Source organism: Chenopodium quinoa, unplaced genomic scaffold, assembly GCF_001683475.1.
Source record: "Chenopodium quinoa cultivar QQ74 unplaced genomic scaffold, ASM168347v1, whole genome shotgun sequence".
NCBI lineage: Eukaryota > Viridiplantae > Streptophyta > Magnoliopsida > Caryophyllales > Amaranthaceae > Chenopodium > Chenopodium quinoa.
The window spans coordinates 690,837-703,187 of NW_018743360.1; the positions used below are offsets into that span (position 1 = coordinate 690,837).

At 38.6% G+C, this 12,351-nt stretch overlaps 2 protein-coding genes across 2 annotated transcripts; both read left to right on the top strand.

Annotated features, from left to right (window-relative positions):
* Positions 1-493: 493 nt before the first annotated feature.
* LOC110738018 lies at positions 494-2,487 on the top strand. The gene is made up of 7 exons (XM_021918376.1): positions 494-856; positions 962-1,043; positions 1,159-1,247; positions 1,300-1,687; positions 1,799-1,980; positions 2,038-2,241; positions 2,353-2,487. Exons 1-7 carry the CDS (start codon positions 494-496, stop codon positions 2,485-2,487), a joined length of 1,443 nt encoding a protein of 480 aa, XP_021774068.1.
* Positions 2,488-3,021: 534 nt separating this feature from the next.
* Positions 3,022-4,795, top strand: LOC110738019. The gene is made up of 6 exons (XM_021918377.1): positions 3,022-3,468; positions 3,583-3,726; positions 3,812-4,038; positions 4,368-4,447; positions 4,557-4,618; positions 4,688-4,795. The coding sequence occupies exons 1-6, from the start codon at positions 3,022-3,024 to the stop codon at positions 4,793-4,795; spliced, it is 1,068 nt and encodes a 355-aa protein (XP_021774069.1).
* Positions 4,796-12,351: the final 7,556 nt, after the last annotated feature.

Here is a 12,351-nt window from a genome sequence, read left to right on the forward strand (position 1 = left end):
CTAATGCTGATATCCATGAATTTGAGAATAATTTCCTCAAGAATATTGATGTTGGGGGTAAGATTGATTCAGAACCTAAGGGCTCTCAACCTAAATCTCCTATTTGCAATGAACAAGGGGGTAGTGAGGCTATAAGCTGGAAGGGTCTGTTTATCATCTAGACGAGGGTTGGAATTTGGGAAGTGGGAATACTACTTGGAAGTATTATTCGTGTAGTAAGGATGTTCATGATGATAAATTGATGCAAATTTCTTGTGATGATGTTAAACTAGAACTTGAGTTTTAGGATTCTTCAATTGTTTGTCATGTGCTTTGTGCTAAACCGTCTATCCCTGTAATGGGGGGTTTTCTTAGAAGAATCTAGGGGAGGTATGGGATTGATAAGATTGCTTCGAAGGGTAAGGAGATTTTCTTAGTACGATTTAAAACTTAAGATGCGAAGGAGAACGCTTTCAATGCTTGGCCATATTTGTTTGACAGGAAACCTCTCATTATGAGGAAGTGGGAACCTGGTTTAGATCTTTCTGAGGATACCATACTGCAGATTCCAGTTTGGGTTAGGTTTCCTGACTTAAACCTGAAGTTTTGGAGTCAGGCTACTCTAATGAAGATTGCTGGTCTTGTTGGTAACCCGATCAAAACTGATAAGGCTACTGCTTCAAAAGAGTTATTGGAATATGCTAGAGTAATGGTTGAAGTTCAGGTGGATGGTAATTTTCCTGAGTATGTGGATTTTCTGGATGAGGAGGGTAGAGTTGTTCACCAAGAAGTTGTGTTTGAATGGAAGCCAGTGAAGTGTTCTATGTACAATGGTCTAGGACATGATGTGTCTAAGTGTCCTAATCATTTGGTTCAGGCAAGGCAGAAAAGGAAGACAATTTAGAAGAAGGAGCAGTTTGAGCAGAAAGCTTGACAACCGGTCTAGAGACAAGATCAAAGACAGTCTAATGATCCTATCAAGGGGAATATACGTACTGCTAACAGGTTCTTGAATCTTATTGAGGAAGAGGTGGATGAAGGGAATATGATACATAAGGGAGCAGGTCAGCATAGCTCTGGGAATAAATTGCTTGCAGATGGAAGAGTGTTGTTTGGTGATATAGGAGGAGGAGTGTATTCTCACTCTTTCCATGGATAGGTGTGGATTTTGGAATGTAGGAGGGTTAAATGGACCTGAAAGAGTATATGATGTGCTCTGGTTCCTCAAGCACAATCATATGGGTTTATTTGGCCTCATTGAAACCAAGGTGAAGGGGAAGAATTTTGGTAAGGTTTTTTTGTAGTTTTAAAAATGATTAGGCTGTTTGTGCTAATTATGGGAAGGTGGATAAGGGCAAGATCTGGGTTCTTTGGCTTCCCAGCATCTTTGAGGTGATAGTGTTGAGAGTTGAAGTTCAGTTGATGCATTTAAGAGTGGTTCACAGGGCTATTAGGTGTGTCTTTTTATACATGATGGTTTATGGCCTTAATACTGCGAAGGAGAGAGAAGCTCATTGTCATCAGTTGATTGAGATAGCAGGTTCTATTACGAGTCCTTGGATAGTGTGTGGAGACTTTAATAATATCCTTAATCTTGAGTATAGGCTGGGTTCTCCTTGTACCTTGAGGGAGGTAGAGCAGTTTAGGGAGTGTGTGGCTCAGTGTGAGCTCTTAGAAGCAGCTTTTGGTGGGGCTTTTTTCACTTGGAGTAATAAGTAGCAGGGGGAGGCTAGAGTGTGTTCCAAAATAGATCGTGTTTTTGTTAATAGTGCTTAGGAATAACAGCTCAAAAATTACTCGGTTTCCTTTCTGCCTGAAGGTTTGATGGATCATTGTCCCTGTAGCATAACTCTATTTGGGGAGGCTTGTGGTGGTAACAAACCTTTTAGGTTTTTTAACTGTTGGGTGGATGCTCCTGGGTACTGGGATGCTGTTAGCTCTGCTTGGGCTGTTGAGTTTCAGGGTACTGCTATGTTTATAGCTTTTAAAAAGTTACAGGATGTTAAACAAAGGTTAACGCAGATTAACTTGAAGTAATTCTCTGATATTGACTCTAAGGAGTTCAAGGTTGCTATTGAACTTGAGGCTGTTCAAAAGAGGCTTGGTTCTGATCCTTTGAATGAGGAGATTCTGCTTGAAGAAAAATTGGCTGGGGAGAGATATGCTACTGCTCGGGCCATCAAGTACAAGTTCATGAAACAAAAGGCTAAGTTGCACTGGTTAAAGGAAGGTGATATTAATTCATCATACTTCCATGCTTGTGTTAGAAAGAGAAGAGTCCAACACAGAATTTCATGCATTTAGCTTCCTGATGGGAGTGTGTTTGATTCCCCTGATCTTGTTATTAATGCTTTTCTGAGCTTTTATAAGAAGCTACTTGGCACTTCTTCGCCCCCTTCTCAAGGTGTGCATCAGGCTGTTATCCTGGAAGGAGTTGTCTTGGACAATGCTCACCAATCAGCTCTGTGTAGGGAGTTCTCTGAGGATGATATCAAGGCTGCCCTATAGTCTATTGATGAAGATAAAGCTCCAGGACCCAATGGTTTTATTTTCTAGCTGTTTTTTAAAATCTGCTTGGCACATTGTTAAAGGGGAGGTCTGTGATGCTATGTGGGATTTCTTCCTTCATGGTAAGCTTCTGAAGCAAGTGAGTGCCATTACTCTCACTTTGGTGCCTAAGGTTGAGGGGGCTTCTCGGTAGGTCAGTTTTGACCTATTGCTTGTTGCAATGTCTTGTATAGAATCATTTCGAAGCTCATTTGTTCAAGGTTGAAGGAGGTGCTTCATGTGCTTATTGATGACTCTCAGCGTGCGTTTGTGGCTGGGAAAAGTATTATGGATAATATCTTAGTTTGTCAAGACATGTTAAAAGATTACAATAACAAGAGGAGATCTCCAAAATGTACTATAAAAGTGGACTTGAAAAAAGCTTACGATTCTGTTCATTGGTCTTTTATTAGAGAGATGCTAAGTAGTCTTGGCTTTCCTGTTTAGTTTATTCAGTGGGTGATGGAGTGTTTGTCCTCCCCCTATTATTCTTTAATGATTAATGGAGGGCTTCATGGCTTCTTTAAAGGGCAGAGAGGGGTGAGACAGGGTGACCCTATGTCGCCTCTTCTTTTTGTTATCGTTATGGAGTACTTGACTAGGATGTTAAAGAAAGTGGAGAAGATGAGGGCCTTTAAGTTTCATTATAGATGTAAGGATTTAAAGCTTAATCACTTGATCTTTGCCGATGATCTAATCATTTTTGCTCATGGGGATATAAGGTCTATTTCTTATGTGGTGAGAGCGTTGAGAACTTTTGAAGCTATTTCTAGGCTTGGTGCTAATGCTGACAAGATAGCCATCTACTTTGGCAATGTCAATCCTGGTGAGAAGGCTGCTATTTTGGATTTATCTGGATTTGTTGAGGGTGTTGCTCCTTTTAAGTATCTGGGTATTCCCCTTAATGCAAGGTACTTGAGAGTGACTGATTTTGATGGGCTAGTAGACAAAATGCTAGTTCAAATTACTTGTTAGTCTAGTAGGAATATGTCCTACGCAGCGAGAGTTGTGCTCCTTAACTCTGTTCTCATCAGCCTACACTCCTACTGGGCTCAGTGTATGCTACTTCCCAAATCTGTTGTGGCTAGGATAAATCAATTATGTAGAGCTTTCCTTTGGTGTGGCTCTGCTATTCTCTCTAAAAGTCCCCCTTTGGCTTGGAAGTGGGTGTGTTGTCCTAAGTTAGCTGGTGGTCTTGGGGTGAGGGATTGTTCTCTTTGGAATACAGCTGCTTTGGGGAAGTATGTGTGGCAAGTTGCTACTAATTAAGAAGGACTCTCTTTAGGTGAGGTGGGTGCATAGTGTTTATTTGAAGGAGTATGACTGGTGGTCTTATTCCCCTAAGAAGGCTGATGGGTGGGCTTGGAGGAAGATTTTCAAGGTTAAGGAGGGACTGAAGGAGGCGTTCTTGGCTGGTAATTGGAGCAGTCAGCAGTACTCAATTTCTAAGGCTTATAAATGGCTTCAAGGTAACATGCCTAGAGTTGGTTGGACTGATTGGGTGTGGAACAGGTATAATGTTCCTAAACACTCTTTTATAACATGGTTGGCAGTCCGGGGTAGGTTAAGAACTAAACAAAAGATTTTGAATTTTGGTGCGTGTGACAGTAGCTGCTGCCTGCTATGTGGTGATCAGGTTGAATGCAAGGACCATCTGTTCTTTGATTGCTTATATAGTAGGAAGTGTATTAATGTGATCAGTGCTTGGCTTGGCATAAGGAGAGGCATTATAATATTGAGGCCTCGTGGAAACACTAGAAGAGATCAAAGAGGGATGTTATAAGCAGGAAGGTTGTTTTGGCTAGGTTGACTGTTGTTGTGTACTTTGTTTGGCTGGCTAGGAATTCTGCTTTCTTGAATCAAGCTGTCCCTCTGCCTCACAGATTATGTGCTAGGATTGGTGTTGCTGTTATTGATAGATGTCATCAATTGATTGGTCCAAAGTGGAAAAAGGAACACTGCAAATGGCTAGTTGACCTGAGACGAACAACTCCCCCTTAGCTTGCTTTGCTTCTCTGGTGCTGTTTCAGTGTTGTGCTGTTGTGTTGTGTTTGTGGTTGTTGCTGTGTTTGCTGTGTTACTGGATTCTGAGGTGTTGGGTAGTTGAGGTATTGTCTGCAGGCTGCTTATGTGCTGTTTTTGTGTTATGTTCTCTGTGCAGGCTAGTTTTGGTTGTGCTGCAGCTAGGCTCTGTGTTCTGTGCAGGCTGTTGTCACTGTCTGGCCTGCTTAGAGCTGCTTCCCTTGCTGCTGTGTGTGTCGTTTTTTGATGGATTGTGTTTTAGTGTTAGGAAGCTTGTTTTAGTTTTTGATGTTCGTCTCTTTGTTTTAGCTTCGTTTTTTAGTTGCGAGTTGTTTAGCATGTTGTAAGCTTATGAGCTAGTTTGTTTTTTGGTGGATTGTTTGGCCATTTTGGCTCTTGTAGTTTGGGTGAGGGCTTTCCCTCCTTCTTTTTGGTAATAAATGCTTCTTACCTACCAAAAAAAAAAAGAGTAAGTAATTGTTTGAACTAAGTATAAGCTAGGCAAATACTAAGTCAAACAAGAAAGACTCAAGTAGAGACTTACAACCATATAGCAAACATTTTAACAGGACACGGTGAAACTGGATAAGCTGAATGGGATCAAATTGGAATAATTTTGCAATTAGATCCATCATGTATGCTATGATATGGAATCGTCACATGACCTGCATGCTTAGAGCATGACAAGTATAAAATACCAATCGACTTGAATCTAAGCAATGAATCCTTAGATTATGATCAAGAACGTCCAAAGTTCTTGATTAAGTAAAAGGATGAGTTCTTGATGCATGTAAACAAATATAATTTGAGTATTAATGTAATAAGCACAACCTCGGCAAGGATTTGATCCTTGATGAGGAAGCCATTTATAAGCACGAGATTAAGACGCATCGTGGCTTGAGAATGGCAACATGAACTTATGTCCATGTATATTATGCTGAAATTTAAGGTAAATTCCCATAATCACAAATGATTAGGGTATCTATATCATTATGAGCCAGTAGGAGTAAAATCCAACCAAAGCATCATTAGGAAATCAACTAAAGTATATGTTGAGAACATTGTTGCCTTAGAGGTAATAATTAGGAAGTTGTTAAATGGATAGTTCGTTGTTGAACTTTGATGATTGTAGGTTGTCAAGTTGAAGATCTCAAATCATGAAAATGAGTTGGAGCCATCACTTAGACAATAAATCCAAAATCAAGTATAATAATCCATAAACTCAATTGCATAAAGGAAATCAAGCATATTAGATATGGGTGTGATTTCCATAAATGTTTTGTATTGAGTATTACTCTTAAAACATTTAGTGAAAACCATTTATCATATGATGAAACGTTGAAAAGTTTCATAGTGGAATAAAATTTACTAATTATTCCACAAACTATTTAATTGTGGTTTAGAATTAAATAATAAGTCCATTCGATTTGATGATATTCAAAATAGGGTATCAAGACAAGTTTTGGATAAAGAAACACCTCTTAAGTGAACGTTGAATATTATATCGAAATTATCCCTGATCGAGGTCATTTGAAAGTTGGACGACTAATGACCGCGTGAGATTAGTGTGTAGTATGATTTATAGCAATGTTTCTTGTGCTATAACAAGAATGTCATAAATCATTTGCGCAGGTATTGGTTTGGAATTATAATGGATTAACCTATGAGAATACTGTAAGAGATTTAACAATTGTCATAAGTATATTGCTCATTATGGCTATCGAAACCTCTTTCCTCAACCATGAGTATTGTAAGTTCTCTTGTTTGAGTACTAGTCCGCTTTGATGTTGTCAAACGTCTGCCGTACAAGGGGATTACAAAGGCAACACTCAGGCAGTTAGGGCCTCTTATTAAGGGAATCTTAGAATGCAAGACTGGGAATGTCCCCCTATTAACAATAAGGAACATGTCTTTGTTATTTACAAGGCTTCTCAAAGAGCGAGACTGTGAAAATGCATGACCGTGCTCTGATGGATTTTAGAAATCATCTTCTTATTGACAGTCGAACTCAAAAATCAAGAAACACTTCTGGACGTAATAAAGATGACGAAAAGTCTTACCTTATAGTTCACGAAAAGACATTAAGTGACATAGGAAACAGGTTCTACACAAATAGCACACTTGTCTGGAAGGACAAGTAGGAGATTGAAAGGAATGGTGTCCTTCGAACAAGTGTATTATTCCGATAGAGGGTTCGGAATTAATTAGGAAAGCTAATTATTCAGTGTGGTCAAGTGATCGGAATGCCTAGCTGGAGGCCGCTTCCGATCAGTAATATTAATGTATAATTAATATTTCCGCTTAATCTTGACTGAACCCTTCGGGTCACTCCCAATCGTGTAACCAAACCAAAGCAACAAATTAATCCGAAGGATTAAATGAGTTGATAGAGATTTTATGATTTAAGACGTCGGATTCCGAGCTTAGAGCGTTGAAGCCGAGCGTCGAAAGTCGAGTCGAATTTAAAAATCGACTAGACGGAAAAATCGGTCAAACTACAAGTCAACGTGCACGAAAATCCTAGCTTCGCAATGGCCTAGCCATACGAGGACTAGGTAGGCTAGCATGGCTAGCCAAGGTTCATGCCGCAAGGCTAGCACTGCCGCAACCCGAGCTTGGTGCGCGCACGCACAAGCTAGGATTGCTGGCCGAGTGCGTGGCGCTAACACTAGGTGTAACACCCCAATAATTCTCTCTAAAAGAAAACCTGCAAAAACTTGTAATAACCTGTATAACCTGTAAAACCTGTATAACCTGTAATAACCTGTAAAACCTGTAAGAGAATTATTGGAGTGCTACCGCCACGTGTTCAAACGTTAAGGCTAGTTTCAGAAATCAGCAGCGGAAAACTAACTTAGTTTTTTTTTTTTTTAAAAGAAAAGGATATAAGTTTTGAAACTAAAAACCAAAATCAGGCTTTAGACTTACAAGTTGGAACCATAAAGACCCTTATTCAAAATCCATATAAAATAGGAAGTAAGTAAAATTATAGTCAAAATAAACTCAGTCTATGAAGTGAAATAAGATAAGTAATTAACCAACGCTCCACTCAAATCCCATCACCCTGATGCAAGACAGTTTATGCAAAAACCTGTGATGAATCTGCTCCCCAATATTACAAGTGTAATAATTGGATCATTACAGGGTCATTGAAGGCGAAGGCCATGACCAAAGAAAACACACAAAAGCACGCAATCAGCAACGCGGAGTACATACAAGTTACAAAATATAGTAAAGAGTTCTAGTATGATACTAACAAGCATTCCATACACTCATAATATTATCATTGACTCGAACACATGACTCCATAGTTACTCATTACTAAGTTTTTATTTAAATAGCATTGATCACTTCATTAATTGATTGGATTAAGCAATAGACCGGGTTGTCCCTCTGTGCTCCATTCCGGAACATTAAATAAGAAAACCCTATGCCTCCTTTCGGAAGACATTAATAAACATCCAATGGCTAACGGGCGCGACTCCGTGGCCATAGCTAGTATGAGATCTCATCTAACTCATTATAATTTTTAAAAGAATTTAAACAAGAGACTCGTAGATCAGACGGCCTCTGAAAAGTACACGGCTAATACCCCGTGAACCCCAACCCATGTTTGTCATTACTCTAGATGTGCACAAATCCAGAGTTTTATTGCTCATCCTTCTTGCACTTTACGTGATTTACCAGTTTAGATTAGGTGATGACTCTCATGCAATCAACACAACCAATCATACATCAATCATACAAATCATTCAAGTTTTCAATTCAATTCTTAATTTATTAGTGACAAACATGTATTATTGCATCCTTTAACTACATACCTCGGTGTATAAACACCTTAGGTGCATAAGCCACCTCAAATCCACAATCCTGTCTTATCAGACTTTAACTCTTTGTTTACTCATTCCAATTCAATACAATTGAATAAGTAGTTAAAACAATTCATTCCATATATATATACTTGTAGCTTTGCTTCTAAGCTCTCTTTGCAAAATATTGCATGAATAATGCTCAATAGGAAATATCAATGCAATTTCTCATACATGAATTAAAGCAATCATCACATTTATCAACAATCAACTTATTACCAAACAATTTCAACCAATCCACAAGTCTCCTAACATGATTCTAGGTCTTTCCAAGTCCTTAAACATGCTTCTAAAGTCAAGGTTCTTCGTATACTTGTACGTACCTTGAGTACACAAATTGATTGGCCACTTTAAGGCTAGAAGTCACCCTCTACGAAGTCCTCTCCTAGACAGAACAACAATAGCTCAATTAATACCCAAGCAACATATATTATATCAATACTAAACTATTTTAAAATCCTTTAAATCATTGAAATAATGTTCTTAAATTATTCCCAATAGCCAAAGTTAATAATTTAGTACTTGAACTATGAGTTTATATGCTTAAATCACAAAAATATGGCTTATAGCAAAAATTTCAGCAACTGTAAAGTGATGTAATAAATCTGAAAATTCGTTTTAAGCATGTAAAACAATCTCGCAAACATTTTCACTTGAAACAATCATTATATAGTACGTTAGTATGTTGAGAACTTGAAAACCCATCATAAAACCATGACTTAAAGCTATTTAAAGTTAAGATTAAAATCTGAAAATTTAATTTAATAATAAAGTGTATGAATACAACAATCTAAACTTGAAATATATTATTATAATTTAATTAGTTTCATAAAAACTCAATTAAACCTTCGATAAAAATAAAAAAACTGCACGAAAAGTATACTTAGAAGCTGAATTTGGCCACGAGAGGGTGGTGCTCACTACCATTGGTAGTGAGTTTTAATTAGAGCATCGTTTACAGACGAAAAACACTATTTTTTTTGCGAAAATCAGACGAGTTACAGTCAAAACGCGATTAAAACGTGATTAAGAAAATTTTCGAACGGAAATTCAAAAATTAGTTACGAAAAATTAAGAACTTGTTGTTGAATTAAACATCATCATAGTCATAGCAAAATCACAACAAAATCATGCTCAAATTAAACAACTTTAGCAACACGTTTTTAAGCCCTAAAACCATGAAAATCAACATTTAAAACCCCAATTAACGCATAAATAAAATCTAAAATTTAATCCCACAATTTGAATAAAGTATAATCCATAAAGTTACAATCTTTTATAACTCATAACATAATCAAACCATGATAATTATAAATCATAAAGAAATTCGTATAAAAATAAAGATTTAAAGTAATTTAAACAAGAAAAGAAAGGAAAATAGAAGAGAGGGGGAAGTAGAGAAAACCGGCGGTGGCAGTAGGGCTGAGGGCAGCGGCGAGGGTCGCCGGCGGCACTGCGGTGGTGGTGGGTTCCGGCTGAGGTAGCAGCAGCGCAACAAAGGAAGCAGCAATTTTTTTTTTTGCTTGTGAGTTGTGAAAGGAGAATGAGGGAGGTAGTGAAGGAGTAATAAGGGGAAGCAGTAAATGCAATATATGAGGGTTTTGAGAAGGGGAAATAAGGAGCAAGTTTCCTTTAAAAAAAATGTGAATGAGGGAAATATGGAGTCAATTACTTAATTAAAATGGAATTATGGGTTCTAAAAAGATTCTTGTTTTTATTTTCTGAAATCTTCCCAAAAATATTTTATATAAATATAAAATCATTGTATACATAAAAATATATATAATTATTATTTACTAAGAAAATACGGGGGATTACACTAGGCCACCAACAACCATGCAAGGCGCAGCGTGCTAGGCAGCCTAATGGTGTCGCAAGCTCGCACTCGCATGGCCTGCTAGCAGAACGCAGTAGCCCGCTAGCTAGCGAGGCTTGTTGGTGCTTGCGGCAAGCCAGCTAGCAGCGCATAACCGCCTAGCTAGCAAGCGGTGTGTGCAGGCCGACCCAGCTGAAGCCACAAAGGTGTTGATCGGCCATTCCTTGTTGCCCAAGTACATTGATCGGTCTTGCCTTATTGTGATTTGTGGGTTTGGTGGCTTGGGAAACAAGGAGGCCATGTGGGATGTCCTTGTGGTCCTCACCTAACCCCTTGCTCACCTTATGCCATTATTGTTTGAGGATTGCCTTGCCATTTTTAATTTAATTTAGAATAAAATTAATTCTTTCTTTTGCCATTTTTACCAACTATCCCACATTGAAAGATGATGGGAAATCTTGGGGACATTTCTTTATAAATACCAATCATTGGGTATTGGGAATTTCACTTGAGTTGGTGAACTCTAAGGGATCTCCAAAAGCGAGAAAACCTTAGTTCGTAAATTCTAAGTTAATTTTGGTCTAGCTCCATCTAAGCTACAGGGTAGGGGCCGATTTCGGTTCGTTAACGAGGGTGTGAGCTGTCGGAGGTTCTCGCACTTGCGGAACTTGAAGCTTTCAAGTCCGAGCTCATCGGTTGAGCGAAGCACGTTTCTAGGGTGAGTATTCTTTCTCTTTCTCTTTACTTGTGTTTGTGTTTTTGTTTATTTGCATGCTTTTGTTTATGTTTTAATCATTATGCATGCGATCCAGTTATCGGGTTTTGTTTCCGCGCGGTGTCGGACACTGCAAAACCCAACTATATTTGGGGCCATAAAATCAGTTTTGTTCTTTTTTGTGTCGTGGACACGAAAAGAGAAACAATAAGTTATGGTTTGGGGAAATGGGCTTGGAATTGGATTGGTTTAGGTGAAATACATGAAATTTTTAGCCAAGGCTATGGTTTTAAGCACAACACGGATTTAATACGCAACCTGAACAATAAAGGCAATGAAAGGTTATTCGTCATTGAGTTTGTAGAACTATAAGTTTCAAAAACGTTAGTCAAAGTAAGTTGAGAGGGACGGAGAATAATTTAAGACGTTCTACAATCATAAATCACTCTGTATACGCCTATACCTGCAGAAAAGTGTTAGTTCCACATATAAGAGACTAAGGGGATAAAATGCGTATCTAACACCAGTACGTCGGCAGCGAATATATTTGGTAGCTTCCTACGCCTTAAGAAATCTACCGAATTAAATGATAGTCTTCCGTGCCTCAGGAATCTTATCGTGAATCACCGTGCCTCGAGCGATTCACTAATTATAACGGGATGACAAGTCTTCGCGCCTCAGGAAACATGTCGTAGACTCTTACGCCTCGAGTAGTTTACTGATGATTAGTAATCTTCTGTGCCTCAGGAAGTGTATCGGATGATGAATGATTGTATATCAAACCTCAGGAATCCTATCGTGAACTCCTACGCCTCGAATAGCTCACAACATCATAAGTGACATTTCACGCCTTGGAAATCACACCAAAAGGGTGTTCGCGCCTCGGAACACAATTGTAAATAGCTACGCCTCGAGAAGTTAACAATAGTTAACAATTCTCCTTGCCTTGGGAAAAGTGCCTTATGTTGAAAGATTACAAGCCTCTACACCTCGAGAAACTTGCAATATGGATGTATGAGTAGTAATCCTTCGCGCCTAGGGATGATCACTGAATATTAATAAATGTGCCTTAGATTGCCTCCAAAGAGAAGGGATGTTCGATTGTATTTGAACAAAAGTTGTGGATGATGATTATAGTGCCTTCAAGTCATGTGCATTTAACTGTATAGGCGTTGGGGATAATGATGAAATGTCGATGGTTGCACCTTTAAGTCCTGTGTATCTAACCGTATAGGTGTTGCTTGATACCTTCAAGCCATGTGCATCTAATGGTATAGGTATTGGCGAAAAAAGGTATGACATTGTTCGACTGTCCCCGAAAAAAGGCTTAAAATATGTTTGCTCGATTGTCCCTGAATAGAGGCTGATAATATGATTGCTCGATTGTCCCCGAAAAGAGGCTG